We start from the raw sequence: 19362 nt of genomic DNA on the forward strand, positions 1-19362 counted from the left end.
TTTTCGTTAAATTTAAAACCCAGACATTTCTATTTTTTGGTAAGATGAACTAGTCATTTCTTCCTCAAAAATAAAAAAATTAACTAGTCATTTCATTGGACCCTCTAAAAGTAAAAAAATAGATTGGAATTGGTCTACTCATTTCATTCATAACGCCTTTATATAGGGATTGGATTACAACGGAAATATCAACTACATTGATGATACTAAATGCTGATTGAGCTGTGATTTGTAATTGCTTGATTCCTTCTTCGTCTGTTTCTTTGACGAAGGTACATAATATGCTTTTCCTTTAACACTCCCCCTTGTACCAAGTCAAAGACGAAATGGTGCATGAGTTGTTGCCTCACTAAAAACCTTGCCAAGTAACAATAAAAACCCTGTAGGACAAAAATACACCTTGGTCGAAGGAAAAGAGCACAACGCACCTTCTACATTTGAGAATGACGTGTGTGTTAGACTCCCCCTGACGTCTACACCTCCCCCTGATCTTTACATTAATCAAGTGACCTTGGAAAGTCTTCGCATTCCTATGCTTTTCATATGTTTCTCAACTGTGGCCTTAGATAGTGATTTGGTGAACAAATCTGCCACATTCTCCTCAGACCTTACTTGATTCACTTGAATCTTGAGGAGGGCCTGTTGTTGCTGATTGTAGAACAACTTTGGCGATATGTGTTTTGTGTTATCACCCTTAATATAACCTAGCTTCATCTGTTCGATGCAAGCTGCATTGTGTTCATAAATGTAAGTAGGCTCTTCAGTGGTAGAACTCAAACCACTAATCCCTCGAATATGTGCAATGATAGTTCTTAACCATACACACTCACGAACCGCCTCATGTACAACAATGATATCTGAGTGGTTCGAGGAGGTAACCACAAGGGTTTGCTTAGTTGATCTCCAAGATATCGCCGTGTTCCTATTGGTAAATACATAACCAGTTTGGGAACGATCTTTATGTGGGTCAGGGACGTACCCAGTATCAGCAAAACTGACCAAAACGTCATTTGGCGTTTTTGTGTAGGGAGTGGCGCTTTCGCCATCAACATTTCCTTTAGGGATTGTAGTTCCATCTGCGGTCCCTCTTGTCTCTCTGTAGGGAAAGAACGGTCTCAAGTCAATGGTTCCTTTTAGGTATTGAAGATGTTCTTGATACCATTCCAGTGACGCTGCGTTGGCGTTGAGCTAAAGCTAGCTGACAAGTTCATTGAGATTGCAATGTCTGGTCGAGTAAATTGGGCTAAGTACAATAATGCGCCTATTGCACTTAGATAGGGAATTTCAGTTCCCAATACCTTTTCATTATCTTCCTTTGGACGAAATGGATCTTTCCTTGCATCCAAACTTCGACCGATCATGGGAGTGCTAACAGGATGTGCTTTGTCCATGTTATATCGCCTGACTTTTGGATATATGCAGACTGGTGGATTAGTATTCCACAAACTCGGTGTTCTAGTTCAAGGCCTAGATAGAATCGAGTTTTCCCAAGATCCTTCATCTCAAATTCGGATTTCAAGTAGCTCGCAGTTTCTCTTATTTCAGCAAGAGTACCTGTTATGTTCATATCATCGACATATACTGCTACAATTGCAAATCCGGAACTTGTTGTCTTTATGAATACGCAGGGGCATAATTCATCGTTCTTATATCCCTTCCCAATCAAGTAGTCACTTAGACGGGTATACCACATCCGCCTGGATTGTTTTAATCCGTAAAGTGAGCGTTTCAACCTAGTTGCAAACGCACTCCGTGGTTTAGAGTCACTTGACTTGGGTAATGTAAGGCCATCAGGCACTTTCTTATATATCTCTGAATCTAGATCCCCATGGAGATATGCAGTAACCACATCTATGAGCTGCATTTCCAGTCCTTTGGAAACTACTAAGCTAACTAAGTAGCGGAACGTTATAACGTCCATTTTTGGGAGAGAATGTCTCCTCGTAGTCAATTCCAGGGCGTTGTGAGAAACCTTGCGCCACAAGGCGAGCCTTGTACCTTAGGACTTCATTCTTCTCATTACGCTTTCTGACAAAGGTCCATTTATGTCCTACAGGCTTTACACTTGGTGGGGTTAGCACTACCGGACCAAATACCTGTCTTTTTGTCAGAGAATCTAATTCTACCTGGATTGATTCATTCCATTTTAGGCCAATCTGCTCTTTGTTGACATTTTTCAACAGAGCGTGGTTCAATATCATCGTGCTCTATGATTCCTTGAGCAACAGTATATATCATCAATGTGTATGGAAGATCTTTCTATCAACTCATACGCACTCTCGTAATCCTTTGAGATTTCTTTGTTCTCTGGAATCATTTCAAACATCGGAGCGTCCTCCAGTATCGATTCATGGACATAACTATAATCAGAGATAATCTCATGAGAGGGATTCTATACATTGATGATTGGTTTGTGCCTTACTCACCCTCTTCTTCCTTGGGTGAGTGTCAATTGAACCAAGTGACCTCCCCTTCTTCCTTGGGGAGCCACGGCCTCAACCACACCTCCACTAAGTGCGGTTGCCCTGCCTCTATCTGCGGCACCGTGCCCCTTGTTGGGGACTTCTAACCTTGTAGGCACATTTGCAGCTGGTATATATGATCTCGTCACTTTTGCGATATCAGTAAACGTATCAGGCATCGAATCTGCTACGTTCTGAAGATCGACTATTCTTTTCACTTCACTTTCACTTTGTGAAGTGCGGGGATCAAAATGAAACAGAGTGGGGACAAACCACGACAATTCCTGTCGTTCCCTTGGAAAATCCTTTTTCCTATCTCCCCCTAACGACGGGAAGACTGTCTCATCAAAGTGACAATCCGCAAATCTAGCGGTAGAGAGATCGCCTGTCAAGGGTTCCAAATAGCAGATAATTGTTGGGTGTTCGTATCCAATGTAAATACTTAATTGTCTCTGAGGACCCAGTGTAGTGAGCTGTGGGGGCGCAATAGGCACATATACTGTGCAACCAGATATGCGTAAGTGTGAAATGTCAGGCTCATATCCAGTTACCAACTAGTACGCAGAAAATGGTTGGCTAACAGTGGGTCTGAAACGAATAAGTAAAGCTGCGTGCAATATTGCATAACCCTATGCAGATATAGGCAGGTTGGTGCGCATAACCAATGCCCTAGCCACCATCTGTAACCTTTTGATGGTGGCTTCTGTGAGACCATTTTGTGTATGCACATGGGGTACGGGATGCTCTACATCGATCCAAATAGATATGCAATAATCATCAAATGCTTTTGATGTAAACTCTCCAGCATTATCAAGCCTTATAGACTTGATAAGGTGATCAGGGTGGTGAGCCCTTAAACATATAATCTGTGCTAGGAGTATTGCAGCATTTCTTGTGGACTATAAAATGACATGTGACCATATTGTCGAAGCATCCACCAGAACCATAAAGTTCTTGAATGGTCCGCATTCTGGATGGATAAGTCCACAGAAATCTCTTTGTATCCTTTGTAAGAATGGAATGTTTTGTTTTGTATCTTTAGCATTGGAAGGTCTCGATCCTGTTTTTGCTAAAGAGCAGGCTTTGCAAAAAGAGTGATGTGCCTTTGAAATAGTCAATGAGGCATAATGGGAGGGAGGTAGTGCTTCTGGTACTTCAGAAAGCAATGACTGCATTTGAGCAATCCTAGAACCGACACCTTGCAGTGTGATGGATTTTTCTCCCATTTTTCACTCGAAAGAAGGGATGTCCGTGTGAGTTCTTGAAAAATACGGATCATCATGTCACGACCTCAGTGCCATAGGCGGTCATGCAAAAGCCTGTATGAGTCAGTGTCCCACATTTCATTGTTGGTGACAGTATAAGATTTAATGATCCGAATCGTAGTGAGGTACAATCCACTAAATTGACTCATAAGTTTCTCTAAGATGTGTTTCCTTCCACAGTCATTAGATGTAATATCAAGGTATTCAGTTCCATTCTCACGGTGTGTTTTTACATGATAACTATTGGCACAAATTGCTTTGAAACATTAACAAGGTTCGATTAGCTCTTGGTGCATACAGAGCGTTTTTGACTTTAAATATATCTCAGATTCTTTAGAGTAATTTTATTTAAGTAGAATGATAATCTTTTCATTCTAATAATAATTTTTTCTCTAGATGTATTGCTTTACATCTTTATATTGCAATTTCGAACCATGTAAATATGTGTATAGAAAATAAATTTGAATAAATTCAGTGCTTCAGAATAAAATTCAAAATTTATTAATAAGCCAACGATAAGCAAATCAAGGTCTTTGTTCAGAAATCTAATTCATCAAACCATTCTTTAAGACTAAATAATAGTCTAATTAAAAATGAGGCATTATGCCTTCACAACTATCTTTGGAAAATAAAATGAATAAAGCAGATCAGTCAAGATTGAGAGCATCCATTGACTTAGCAAGTTCCTCTTTGCCATTGAAGTCTGCAATTGTAAGGTTGACGTTTAGGTCATGACCTTCTTCTTCCATGTAGTGAGCCTCTTGTTCTTTAGACTCTCTATACCTCTTGTAATTGGCTGCTACTCTGTTGTTTGCTTGGCAGTTCTTATACTAATGCCCAATGAATCCACACCTATAGCATGGTTCATTATCAACTCTTTCCTTTTGCATCTTGTTTCCATGATCCCCATGTCCCTTTCCACGTGGTGCATGGTTGCCACGTGGGTAGGGATCAGCATGTCTAAACCCCTTACATTGGAGTTATTTCCACCTTTTATTTTTCCATAATTAGCCTCGGGAATTTTCTTTGTCCCAGTGGGCCTGGCATTGTTATTCAAGAGAATCTTATTTTGTCTCTCAGCCACTTGCAGTAGGCTTATCAACTTATTGAAGGTTGTGATTCTTTTGTTGTCATAATCCAACTGATACTGGTTCGCTAGTATAAAAGCTGAATTAGGAAAGGTGGTAAGAGTCTTGTAGATCATATCATCTTCTGTGATTTCCCTTCCACAAAAATTGAGACGTGCTTTTAAGCGCAACATGTCCTTGTTGAAGTCATTGACCTTTTTATAGTCAAGCAAACGGATTCCATTCCACTGAATAGCTAGTTCTGGGAGTAAAGTGTCATGAATGTTCCCAAAACGTCCTTTAAGGGCATCCCACAATTCTTTGGGTGTCTTCAACTGAAGGTACTCCCAGCACAGGCTAGGATCAATATGTCGGCTCAGAAACATTAAGGCATCTGCTTTCACCTTATTAGATAGTTCATCATCTTTGGGGTCAGTAATGGTGGCAGTGTAGTCTTTTGCCACAAAGACAGTTTCCATATCGGAAACCCAACGATGGCACTCAAGTCCTTCTGAGTCCAAAATGTCAAACTCAGGTCGAGTTAGATCAGCCATCTACATAAAACAAGAGGGAAGATATAAATTACGCAGTCATAAAGACATCCACGTGAATTATTTTCCAAAAATATGAATTATATTTCAAGACCAAGATTCGTAATGGTCACATTTTTTTCGATGCATGTGAAAATACTTTATCACAGTAAGTGTGTGTGTATAATGCGCATGAATTTTCATTATCATGGTAAAGCGCAATTTTTGTCTATTGCATTCTAAAAATAAGCATAGCACATTTAATCATAGCATATATAAGAAATAAAGTACATGGCATGCTCAAATTTCATAAATATACAACAAATTATATACTACACATAATCATAGCAAATTATATAATAATAGCAAGAATATATCATGCATAAAATAAAATGTAAACAATAGCATAATACAAAGCAGGCGTAGACATAATTTATATAAGTGTAAATAAAATAAAAACATGCTCAAAATTTCAGAATAAATCATAAACAATAAAATATAAAGCATGCTTAAACATAATTATAAATCATGCTTAAATATAATCATATAAAACATAAATGACAAAGCATGCTTAAAATGATTAATATAATCTAACTAAACATGCTCGAAAAATTTATAATAAAAGCATAAACAATAAAATATATAACATGCTCAAGAAAATAAATAATGAGAATCTACCATAGTATGAAATTAAAAAAATTAAAGAGAACATACTTGGTTTCGAGAAAAAAATAAAACAATCCTAGCGCACGCGCGTGTTGATGCAGGCGTGTGTAGCGATGTTTTTGGGCTTATGAAACTAGGCCGCTTCCTCTCCCTTTTCAGCAGTGGGCTTTGATTTTTTTTTTTCTGGGCCTGGACTTTTCTTTGGGCCTTCTCTTTTTTCTTTTCTTTTTCTGTTTTTTTTTCGTTTCTGGGCCTGCTGCTTTTTTTTTATTTGGGCCAGGTGTAAACTTGGGCCCTTCTCTTTCTTTTTTTTTTTCGGCCTGGGATTCCCCCCCCCCCCCTTTTTTTTTTTTTTGACCGGACCTTTTCTTTGGGCCGGTTGACTTTTTCTTTCTCTTTGTTTTTTTTTTTCTTTTTCTTTCCTTTCTTCTTTTTCTTTCTCTTTGTTTTTTTTGTTTTTTCTTTTTCTTTCCTCTCTTCTTTTTCTTTCTCTTCTCCCTCCTTCGCGTCTTCTTCTAGTTTGTAGATGGGTAGTTTGCAGAGGAGGCGTGCTGGGCAGCAGTAGGTGAGGAGGCGCGCTGGGTGCAGCAGCAGGTGAGCAGTGATCGGTGGGCTGCTGGGATAAGTGATCAGTGGCTGCTGGGATCGGTGATGGTGGGAGCAGATCGGGAGTGCTGTTGATCGACGCCGAGAAACGAGGCCGGTCTGGTAGATCATGCGCGCTGTTTGTGGGCAGGGAGGAAGGACATGCGTGCGGGCTGGATCTGCAGGCGCGAGGGAGGAAGGCAGGTGCTAGGCCAGGCGAGGAGGGTTGCTGCAAGGCGTGTGTGCTGGCAGCGTGTTGTAGGTGGCTTGGTTGCAGGGGCCGGTTTGATGCACGCAGAGGCGCGTGGTGGGGCAGAGTTGGGGGGCGACTAAGCACGTGTGGGCTAGCGCTGGGCTGCAGATCTGCTGGTGATCTGTTGCGACTGGGCGGGGTGAGGCCTGACATTGCAGGCAGCAAGGCGAAGGCCGGGACGAAATTTTTTTTTTTTTTTTAAGGTGGCGGCAGAAAAAGAAGAAAATATTTTTTCCTTTTAGGGTTTTTATTTTTTTTTCAATAGAAAGAAACTAGAAAATTATGATTTTTTTCTTGGCTATTGGCTCTGAGCGTGCTGATAACGTGTAAAAGTAAAAAAATGGATTGGAATTGGTTTACTCATTTCATTCATAACCCCTTTATATAGGGATAGGATTACAACGGAAATATCAATTACATTGATGATACTAAATGCTGATTGAGCTGTGATTTGTAATTGCTTGATTCCCTCTTCGTCTGTTTCTTTGACGAAGGCACATAATGTGCTTTTCCTTTAACAGACCCTATGTTTTTTATATATGTGGTTTTCATTTTAAATTAAAATAGAGGATTAGACAGTATTAGCTCATCGTTGGTAGTTTTAACGAGAAGCATCTACCTTGGTTTGCTTAAATGAGCACATAGGCCTTGGAGGAACTTTATCTCATCATTCTCATCCACTCTTGAGCATTGAAGGTTCATCATCAAATGATAAGTAATTTGTATGGGGTGTGATTTTTAGTGGTAGTTAGGGTCATATCCACAGGAAGATTAGAGGTCCTTTATTTGTCACACCATTAGTCTGTGGTCCAATTGAACATTGTATAGGATTTACGGGTGTTGTCTTAGGGATATGCTTCATTTAGGGTATCCTGAGATTGGAGAAACACTCCATACTTCCATTTGTTTTTTTTGAAACGGGGTTTGGAACCCAGTCATGCTGGGAGGCTCAACCCCACGCTCATATTATTATATAAGTTAGTTTGCTGCATCGGGAGGGACGTAATACCTGAACCCCGAGCAAGCATAGTTGCATTACAAACCCTCCATAACTACTGAATATGGCATGAATGTATGGGCACGAGGAAGCCATGGGTCATACCAAATTGAAATAGAAGAACCCATACCAACTTGATAACGAACTCCCTTGCCCAGGAGTTCCTTTCCCTTCATCAGACTTCTCCAAGTGTAAGAGTCATCGGTTTGTACATAGGTATTCAAGAAATCGCTATTGGGGTAGTATATTTTGCCTTCAAGGTCCTACTAATAAGAGAGTTCGGATGCCTCATCAATCTCTAACCTTGTTTGGCCAGGAGGGCCCGATTAAAAAGCTCCATGTTAGGAAAACCCAGGCCACCCTCTTCTTTCGGAGAGCACATTTTATCCCATGCTAGCCAATGTATTTTCCTGCCCTTGTCTGAGTCACCCCACCAAAACTCCACCATGTAACAATGCATTTCGTGACAAATACGTTTCAGTAACTCAAAGCAGCTCATCACAAATGTTGGCGCAAGAACTGTCTTTTCTGTATACTTTCCCCGGTTCCGTTGCTACCGCAGGCTTTACGCAATTGGACCACAGCTTTGATCATGACCTCTTTCCCTGTCACATTAAGAGTCTTTTCTTCCCAATTCTTCATCTTGTTTTGGGTCTTCTCCATGATGTATTGAAAAGCCTCAGTTTTGGAGTAACTGACCTCAGTAGGAAGGCCAAGATATTTGTCATGCTTGTCAACTCTATTGACGCCGAACACTGAAGCCAATTCCTCCTGAAAATTGTTAAACCTAAATTTACATAGACATGCATTCCTCTAAATATTGAATTTAACTTGTTTTGAGTCTATTTTAACTTTTAGTGAATCATTTTCTTATTTATCCAGAAATATTGCAAGAGTGAAGAAACATCAATTTTGGGCTTTGAAGTGGAGAATTGAAGCTAGGAAGAATGACGGTCAAATGTGGAGCAAAATGTTAAATTCCAAATTCCGGTGAACCATCACAAATGGCGCACACCACCACTCACGGTGGTGCCGTATATTTTCCGGCCATATTCATGGAGGAGCAAAGAGGATGAGTATCATAGCATCTATTCCATTACATCCATTCACCATCATTCTATCTTAACCAAATTCCAAACATTTTGGTTCCAATTCAACCGAACACTCCCTATTACCAAAAGTCCACCATCATCATCACTTTAATATCTATCTATCTATCATGTTTGAGGCTTAATCACTATCCCTCACTCATCATTTTCTACTCTAATATACACCATCACTCCTATACTTTTTTCTCTTGTTTTGGGATCTATTACCACGTACTCTCATACTCCACCTCTTTGCTTAATTCAAAAACTTAGCAGCTATCTTAACTTCTCAACACCATTTTCACATCCCTCCATCGATTTAAGCACCCATTCTTCACAAGAAAGAGACATCACCCACGCCACCCCATTACATCTTCTCTATCTCAATCTCCTACACAATCCTCCATCTCCACCTCCCAAAATCCAATAACTCATAATATCCATACTCAGCCTCCATCACCACCACCATTACTCCATCACAACCACTCAAAGTTGGCCAAAGGAGCATCATATCTTCATCACCATTTAATTCATCATCACCATCAAGAAGCTTATCATCCATCCATTCCACCATCAAGGAGCATTGAAGGAGAAGCTACCCATTGATTTGTCAAGCTTCAACTAGTTCATTCTTTCCTCAACTCTTTAATTTACCTTGATGAACTTTATAGATTTGATGTTCATTTGTATGATTATGAGTGATTACTTTGTTGGGGCTAGGGTTGAAAGCTCTAGCCAAACTTGTATGAATTGATGTTTTAATTGACATTTGATGTTATTTGTGATTTTCATCTTCATATGCTAATTCAAGAAGTGAATGCATTCATTCAAACTTAACTACTTTGAATGTGTTGTTTGTCATCTCATGAAAAAATGTTAAGGGAGTAGTTAACCTTGAGCATTGATAGCATGATATCATCCTCTATGTGCATATGAAGGTTGTGAGTTAAAATCACCTAGATCTAGGATTGGTTTGCTTGCATGATTAACTAAACTCAAAGCTTTATGCATTTAGGAACAATGAATTGAGACTTAACCGGTAATATGATTTGTTCTCAGGTAGTTAATTCTAAACTTATCCAGTTGGAATTGATAACACTAAAGGAGTTTAAGCCTTTGTAGTCTTATCCGGATGCAAAGAAGGTGATTGGGAAATTAGAATAGCATAACTTGTATTTGAACTTCAATACTTGCAAGGGAGGTTAGTGTTAGACAATCCAACCTCTAACTTCATCCATTATATTAATAGTTTAGTATAGAGTAGTTTATGTTACATTTGAGCATTTATTTTAATTTGGTTCACCTCTCTATCCAACAAACAATCTCACTACCACCACAATGCACATACTCACCATGAGCCTAGATTTCTTGTGAATTTAGGTTTGTGATTGTACATTTGCACATTCTAGCTCTCCTTATGTTAACACCCTAGCTAGTGAAAGGAATCCAATCCTCATGGGTTCGACAACCTTTCCTAAATCCCTATATTATTACATGTACCCCTTATACTTGAGGTTGGATATTTGGCTAACAAAAATCTAGGTCAACATTCTTAGAGAAAGAAATACAACTTGTTTGGAAATTTACCTGTTGACCCAAAGCTTCTTCATAAGACCTTAAAATTTCTGTCAATCTACGACATTCTTCCATTTCTACCTACATAAAAATGAAAGAATAGTCCGCAAAAAACAAGTGATTGATTGATGGAGCCCCTGCAGCAATAGAAATCCCATGCACCTGTTGGTCTGCTTTCGCAGGTGCTAACATTCTCGACAACCCTTCCGCACATAGCAAGTCAAGATAGGGTGAAATTGAATCTTCTTGTCGCAAACCCCTTGAAGGAACAATGCGACCCCTTGGTTCACCATTCAGTAAGAAAGAGTAAGTTACTGTTTTCACACACCCCATCACCTACTTGATCCAAGTCTGATGGAAACCCATACTGCTCATGATAGATTCAATAAACTCCCACTTCACTTTGTCGTAAGTCTTGCTCATGTCCAGCTTCAAAGCACCAAAACCTTGGGATCCTCCATACTGCCTCTTCATAAAATGTGATATCTCAAATGCAAGCAAAGAATTATCTGAAATATGTCTTCCAGGAACAAACGCTCATTGATTGGGTGCAATGATATTTTGTAGGATAGGCTTTCACCTGTTTGCTAGGACCTTGGAACCCAATTTGTAGATGACGTTGCAGAGGCTTATTGGCAGGAGTTGTTGCATATGTTCAAGCTCCTTTACTTTTGGAATTAAAGTGACGTTGGTGCCATGTACATGTCGAAGCAAATCTTAAGAGTGTCTATTTTGAGGCTTTAATATTACAAAGCGTCGTATACTACTGTCACTACAAAGCTACTGCTATCAAAATGATATGCCAAACTTTTTTCTACCTATCAACTTAATGTATGCCCCAACATCTTCCTTTCATACATTTATCAGTTTTGATAATTTATGTGTTGTGATTCAAGCAATGCTAGAAACAATTAAAGATGTATGTTTTTCCAATGTCGTGGGAACCAGCCCCAATTTTTCTTAAACTAAAAAAAAAAATGTCCGAGACCATGATGGTCTGCTCAAAATTATGGATTATAGCATACAATTTTTTGGCCAAAATTGTATATTATTATTTCATCAATAAAATATTATCATTGGTAAATCATGATTTTTAAGCAATTTTAGAATTGACGGAATTCAAAAATCTCAATCTGATTTTTTAAAATAATTTTTCAAAGTCAAAATACCAGAAAATTGTGTAAAAAAAAAAAAAAAAAAAAAAAAAAGAAAAGAAAAAAAGAAGAAGAAGAAGAAGAAAGGGTCTAGATTGTTGACATCCTTTGAATGGAGCACATTATAAAAATTATAATTCATTGATGGTGAGATAATGTCATTGGAAAATTTCAAGAAATAGGGCCTAGATAGGTTTGACATTATGGAGATGTCACGACCAAGGTTTTAAATATCGGTATTTTCATATCTATCGGTACTTTGAAAAAGGGAGATATCGGATATATCGGGGATACAGTGTACGAAAATATCGTTTTTGAAAAAAGTCAATTTATTAGAAATTTAGAACTACATATAAATACATATGAATGTAAACTTCATCTACATCTAAAAAGAGACTCTAGGCGGTTGAAAAGCCGCTCGCTGGTCTACAAAAATGCAATAATCAGACCAAGACATATGACCCATATAGTGCGAATTGTAGTGATGAACATGATAGTTATAGATCTCTTTAGAGCTGCCGACTGTTTTCCCTATAAGGGGATAATAAAGATGAACCCAACTAGATGACTGATCATATACTTCTCCATATTGATTATATCCATAAGCATCATAACCAAATTGATTGTTGCCTTCATGAGATTCATTTGAGATCCCACTGCGCTCTGTGCCTAAACTGATAGAGTCAAAACTTAAGGCAATTGAAGAAACATCAGATGGGGTACTTTGATCATCAGTTGCACCTCTAGTCCTCCTCCCATATCGGGTCTTCTCTTGAGCACCATGACCAGCTGTTCTCACTCCGTGGTCTTTATCTTGGGTGGCATGATCAAAATTATCTTCACAGGTAAATTGGAATCCTTCATCCACAGAAAATTGTCCATATTCATATCTTTCACCTCCACCACCTGTTCCGCTTCCACCCTCTCCACCATCATCAGAACTATCTGGAGTTGCTGTACCACCCCACGCATCATCACTATCTGAATTATCTTCTGGGTTTTTAACAACTTCTTCAGATAAGACTCTCTCTACGTTGATTCCAGCATTAGTTGCAGTTTCTACAACTTGTGGAAGAGGTCTTCCAGCTTCATCATCGAGGTGTGCAGGCATAATCCAATCATGAAGTGGATCAATGCCATTCTCAAGCGGCTCGCTTGCAACATGAAGTAGATCTATATAGTTGTTTTCATTGACCACATTATTCTTTGCCTGTTTATCTCGCAGCGGTAGCTTCATGTTGTAGTAGCAGTATACAAGCTTTTCCAACTTCTGATATGCCAAACGGTTCCTTTGCTTGGTATGAATAATAGCAAATGTACTCCAATTTCTCTCACACGCAGAAGAAGAAGCCGTTTGTGCCAAAATACGCATTGCAATTTTCTGCATGTTTGGTGCAGAATACCCAAATTGTGTCCACCAATCAGCTGTAAAGCTACTACAATGAGTTACTACTATAATAGATCAACATTTTCTATTAAAGAAGTTATATGTGTGTGTATGTGTGTGTTTTAATGTATACATATACAGATATACCACAAACTTGTATTTTTGGTTTCTCTTGTTTTTCTTGCTATGGTTGACCCAAATGATTCCTTTGCATCTCTAGAGCATACAATCTGCATTAACCATTTGAAAAGAGAAGAAAAGGGAAGAAAAGGTGGGGAGCGCCGGAGGGGACGATAGAAAAGAGGAGAAAATGAGAGAAAAATAGAGAATTGTCGGTTGCAGTTTGTTATATACTTATATATATTATATATGTTTGATTTTTTTTAGAAGTACTATAACGTAGTCTATATATATAATCATTATTTTTTATTTTTATAACGTAGAGAATTACTGAGTTTTTTTTTTTTTTACCTCAAATTTTACAGATATTTCTTCACTTTATCGGGATATATCGCAAATATCTAATATATCGGGGATATTTGTCGATGTCGGAGAAATTTCGCAGAAACGGTGACAGATAAGATATTTACCCCCATAAATATATCGGTCCATCGAAAAAAGGAGATATCGGGGGATATATCGGATATATCGCAGAGATTTTGAACCTTGGTCTCGACCACGAGGGAACTATTGGCATGTCAGAACACGGTTAACACGTTCGACCTCGTCAACACACTCCCTCCCAACAACCTAGTCAAAACATTTGAAGGCAACTACATAGTGAAGACCCAAAACTAATAATATCAATGATGTATGAGCAGACGAAATCTTAAAAACAAAACAAGTTTAAGTCTGTTAAATTCTACAAGTCATCAATATCACTCATGCTGATGGTACATAAGCATGCAACAGTGTGTAATGCCTTGTGTTCTTGTTCATTCAGCTGTGATTTTTGTTCTTATTCTACTCGGACACAAGGTCTCCGCACCGTCTCCTTGCCACACTGATATCCTTCTTCGTTTGACAGTTCCTTGATCTCTACGTCCTCAAACACTTCAGACGCAATGAATGACTGCAGTTAAGGAACACAACTTTATTGTTCACCTCCATGCAAATTCCACACTCCTCTTCTCTTTCCATGTCAATTTCAGAGAGCTTTCCTCTCTCCATCTCATCCTTTCTTCTGAATCTGACAGTACAAACCTCTTTTTGTTTCCTGTCCTCCATATCTGTGATGCCCTTTTTGAAGTACCAACAAAGAAGGAAATATCGCCCCTGTCCGTGAATGGAAAAACATGTGAGCACAACACATATCAAGGAATAACAAAGTTCTTCTCCTGCAGATGAACTTCTAAATTTACAATGTTAAGCATTTGTGCAAAAATTACTACACTATTAGTAAAGGTATCTACATTGAACCTGACTCACCATCGAAAAATCTAAAGCCCTGAAAAACCAGAAGCAAGCAAAGCATTTGATTAACAAACATTGACAAACTATCATTTCTATCCTATAAATCACGCGCAGTGAATAAAACCCAGGGCATCAATACACAGTAGAAATCAAGTTTTTGCACATTCTAAGTCTTTATATATCCCATGATGAATACTACCAGATATTTCAAATTTCTCAAATTACACTAGGAAACCAATATGATGACTAACACAGAAAATTATGTCGCTTGATTAAATGCATGTGATGGGGCCTGTGCAAATTGCAAAAAAGCAATGGAGCCATCTTTCTGCCAAATTCCTAATTTTCATACAACCTTTGCATATGAGTAGAGGTGGCAAACGGGCCACAAAGCACGAGCACGGCACGGGCCCGGCAAGCTTAAAAGCGGCCCGGCACGGCCCAAGCCCGTTAGTGGCCCGGCACGACCCGAGCACGATAGAATAACGGGTCGGGCTGGGCCTAAGAATATTGGCCCATTGGCCCGGCCCGGCCCGAGCACGACATATTGTGAGCCGGCCCGTTACAAACACAAAATTTCATTTTTTTTTTAATATTTAAAAACTATAATGATGAGATTTGAATATGAGACCTTTTTATTTAAAATCTCATGACAATTCCACCAATACTTTCTTTTATATTGTCAAAATAATGAAACAAAACATTATATCCTTGTTTTGACATAAATATTTTTTCTCATATTTATTAATAAAGACTAATCTCATAATAATACAACTATAGAATGAAGAAAAGAATAATAGATACTAAATCTTCATTATATTAATAAAGATTAATCTCACAATAATATACTAAAAACAATATATTTTGAGTTTTTTTTTCTTCTTTCTTTCTTATAGTGAAATATAAAAAATTATTAGAAATCTAATCTTAAAAAGCTAAGATTAAGAAAAACGTTGTAGAACTTAATTTATTTTAATTTTCTAAATAGTTAAATAAAATTAATTTCTATTTGTTCAAATTAAGATTTTAAAATCGTGCTTTATAGTGGGTAGGCACGAGCACGGCCCGTTATTGACCCGGCACGAGCACGGCCCGGTAAGATATGAGCTCGGGCCATGGGCCGGGCCGGGCTTAATGTTTAAGTAAATGGGTCGGCACGAGCCCGGCACGATAATAAATGGGCTGGCCCAAGCACGGCACGAAGCACGACTAGACCCGCTTAAAATGGGCCGGGCCGGACCGGGTCGGCCCGTTTGTCACCTCTACATATGAGTACTTAGAGTTTTTCTATTGGAACCTCCAAATTTACTCACTTGACCTCTATGCTTTTTACACCTCCTATCAAATTTTCAAATACTTCATTTGCTCATTAAACCTCACTAAAGTTCCTCAAATAACCTCACTCATATAATTAATTTACAAACAAACTAAGATCTTTATAATAAAAAACTTAGTCATTTCAATGATTTAATTACTCTATAAATCTTAATTACATCTCCATTTCTTAATTTGAAAACATAAATCTCTTATCCAATAAAAAAAAATAAAACACAAGGTATTGAGTTTTAAAAATTAATAAAAATAAAATAACTTGAACTATTATGTGATTTTTTTTATTTAATTTTTCTTTTTTAGCTGTTAAAAAAAATAAAGATTAATCATTTTTTCTTAATGTTTTTCTATTTTTTGTACCTCATGATTAATTATTTAAATATTTTTTATTTTTTTTATTTGCTAGCACTTTTTTTTTTCTTCTTCTTCTTCTTTTTACAAATATAATGGATAGATTTAGATTTATGGCATAGTACAATTTATTTTGTTCTCCGTGACCAATATGCGTTCAATATGCATATCATACATTTTTATCTTAATCATAGTTTTATTTCTTAATAAATATATATATATATATATATATATATATATATATGAATGCTTTAATGAGTATGTAGTGAAATTAGAAAATGAAAATAGATAGGGAAAATAATAAAGAATGCAATCTAATATTATTGAATTGGAAAATCTAGAGAAAATAAATATAACCATATTTTTGATATAATTATTGTCCCTAATAGTCATTTTATAGTAGGTTATATATGTCATTTAATAATTCATAATAGAGTGAGGTCAAGTGAGCAGATTTGGAGGTCCTAATAGAAACAGTACTTATCACCATCTTATTTCATACACGTGCACAAACAGAGGGATTCAACAGTTCTCAACTGAAGCTTATATCAAGAATCATACATTAACCACACTTTCAGTTCTTTTATTTTCCCAACAGAATCTATCTCCACAAACTAAATCATCCTTGACCCTTTTTTATTTCTTGGTTAGAACAAACTAGATGATCCTAATTACCCATAACTTCAGAACTTCAAAACTTCTTCAGATATTCATTGTCAGCAACCAACCAGTTGAATGAGAAATACTTCTTCAGATACACTCATTGCCAGCAACTAAATATTCAGTCTATCACGTATGTACACACACACACACACATAATGAAATACAAAACAAATGTGCCTCAAAATTGAAGTGAAACAAGGAATTGATATTGACATATTGTGTTTCAATGGTGGACTTACAGACAGGATTCACAGAACATCTGAGGTTGCTAAAGGTGCAGCACTGCAGCAGTTCCGAATTTCCTCGTGATATTGAAAAATATTTATTTCAAACATTCAAATACTTCAGACAGAATCTTTAAGCCAGGCTAATAATACAGGATCTACTGTATCCTTCGACAATAAATCAACAATCAAGTGCAGAGTTGATGCATCTGCAGAGAAACCCCTATCACGCATTTCTTGAATAAGTCCCGTAGCCCTTGATGTCTCATTGATATTGATAAAACCTCGGATAATTGTGTTATAGGTACAGCCATCTGGAGAACAGCCTTTCTCCTTCATTTCTGTAAACAATTCTTCAGCTTCACCTAATAGGCCTCCTTTACAAAATCCAAGAATCATTATATTATACGTCCTCCCATTAGGTTGAAGATGCTTTGATGACAAACCAGAGAAGAGATCTATTGCAGAATCCATTTTCCCAGCTTTGCACAAACCTTCAATGATAGTATTGTAAACTACAATATCTAGTTCCAACTTGTTGCCTTCCATTTCTCTAAGCAATTCTAGAGCTTTAGACAGTCGTTGGTTGTTACACAGGCCATCAACTAAAATATTATAAGTTCGAACATTTGGAGGTTGGCCACAACCTTGCATATCAGAAAACAACTTTTCTGCATCTTGTATTCTGCCTGCTTTGTAAAAACCATCAATAAGAGTGTTATAAGTAACGGTATCAGGAACAAGCTCCCAACAAGTCATTTCCTGAAAAACCTTATTGGCCTCATCGATCTTTTTCTGCTTACAGTATCCGTTTATCAATATGTTACAACTCTGAACATTAACCATGGAGCCCTTGCTAACCATTAGATCAAAAACCTTTTTTGCCTCGTCCATTTCTCCTCTCAAACAGTAACCGTCCATAAGTGAGTTGTAAGTAATGACATCAGGCTCGATATCTCTTTGAATCATCGTCTCAACCACAGTTTCGGCTTCCACAACCATCCCTTCCTTACAAAGTGTATCAACCAAGACATTGAAGGTGTGGATATCTGGAAAGATACCTTGACTCACCATTTCATTCAACAACGTTGTAGCTTGTTTCCACTGGCGTATATTGCAGACTCCTTGAATCAAAGAGGTGTAAGTAACAACATCCGGAGCAATACCTCTAGTAATCATTTCTGAGAAGAGGTTCATTGCTTCATCAATTAGTGTATCCTTGCAGAGACTGTGGATGATGGTGTTATAGGAAACTGTGTTAGGCTCGCATCCTCCTTCTTCCATCTTCCTGAGTAATTGAATTGCAGCTCTGTTGTTTCCTATCATGCAAAAGCCCTTTATTAGTGTGGTGAAAGTAAACACATTGGGCTTAGAATGACCTGCCTGCAGCATTTTGGTGAAAATTCGTGCAGCCTCAGGGACTTGATTGTTGAGAACAAAGCCGTTGATTAGAGTGGTGAAGGTGAAGACGTCTGGTTGAAGACCCAATTTGAAGAATTGCGCCAAGACAGATAAGCCAAACCCGATTTGATTCAAACGACAATAGCAATTAATGATAATATTTAGAGAACAAACATCAGGAGCAATTCCGATCAGACCCATCTGTCTATTCAAACAGATGACTGCTGAATAATGTTTCAATGTGACAAGTTGACCCAAGATCTGAGTGAAAGGGATAACACAAGGCAGAGGACGCGAGTGAAGCATATGATCGAACACCTTCAAGGCATCCTCAAGATTGGTGACTTTGGGCACTGAAGGTCGATTTCCTAGCTGGGTTTGTCTCGAATGAAACAAAGCCACGAAATTGTTGATGAGGGGAACAGCAACAAGATGAGTAGAGGGAAGACAAGAAGAAGAAGCACTTGTTCGAATCATCTTCAGCATCTCTGTTTTTCTTCGAATCTCGAATTCTTTTTGGATAGATGAATCTCAAATTCTGCTTGTAGGTGTTTTACCTGAAAAGAGGAAAGCAGGCCATAGTTGGTCGTTTTATTTTTTAGATTTAATGGTAGACCTGATAAAACACCGTGTCGTGCTGTGTTCGTGTCGTTTTAAATTCGTTTTATATATTTATCGTGGCATGCTAAAATCAAAACCAAACCATTAAGTTTCATGTTAATAGTGGTGTTCACCTGGTCAGTTGCTGACCAAAGAATTTATGCTCAACAACCCTTAGATTTACATCCAAGAGTGGAAAACAAAACATCTCAACTTAATACTAATTCTCTCTGCCCTTGGATTTACATCTAAAGGTGGTTGAGCATTATTTTCTTGCTCAATAACTGACCAGGTGAACATTTTCGTCATGTTAACTGTCTAAACTCATCACGACTAATTAAGAAAATAA

General features: G+C 37.9%; 1 protein-coding gene across 2 annotated transcripts; it reads right to left on the bottom strand.

Moving 5' to 3' along the window:
- Window positions 1-13711: 13711 nt before the first annotated feature.
- Window positions 13712-18979, bottom strand: LOC112166815 (pentatricopeptide repeat-containing protein At1g63330). 2 transcript variants are annotated; one of them, XM_040506477.1, is made up of 3 exons: window positions 18456-18979; window positions 17028-18347; window positions 13712-14304 (listed from the first exon to the last, which is right to left on the bottom strand). In XM_040506477.1, the coding sequence occupies exons 1-2, from the start codon at window positions 18897-18899 to the stop codon at window positions 17133-17135; spliced, it is 1659 nt and encodes a 552-aa protein (XP_040362411.1). In that variant the 5' UTR covers window positions 18900-18979; the 3' UTR covers window positions 13712-14304; window positions 17028-17132. The 2 variants fall into 2 exon arrangements, with proteins under 2 accessions (XP_040362411.1, XP_024159488.1); XM_024303720.2 differs by having other exon boundaries at window positions 13713-14304; window positions 17028-18979.
- Between the last annotated feature and the right edge of the window lie 383 nt (window positions 18980-19362).

This window comes from Rosa chinensis, chromosome 5 (assembly GCF_002994745.2).
Source record: "Rosa chinensis cultivar Old Blush chromosome 5, RchiOBHm-V2, whole genome shotgun sequence".
In the NCBI taxonomy this organism is placed as follows: Eukaryota; Viridiplantae; Streptophyta; class Magnoliopsida; order Rosales; family Rosaceae; genus Rosa; species Rosa chinensis.

Bases quoted from the DNA above. Each gene is read 5' to 3' on its own strand.
- LOC112166815 (XM_024303720.2), bottom strand. From the start codon at position 18,899: ATGCTGAAGATGATTCGAACAAGTGCTTCTTCTTCTTGTCTTCCCTCT.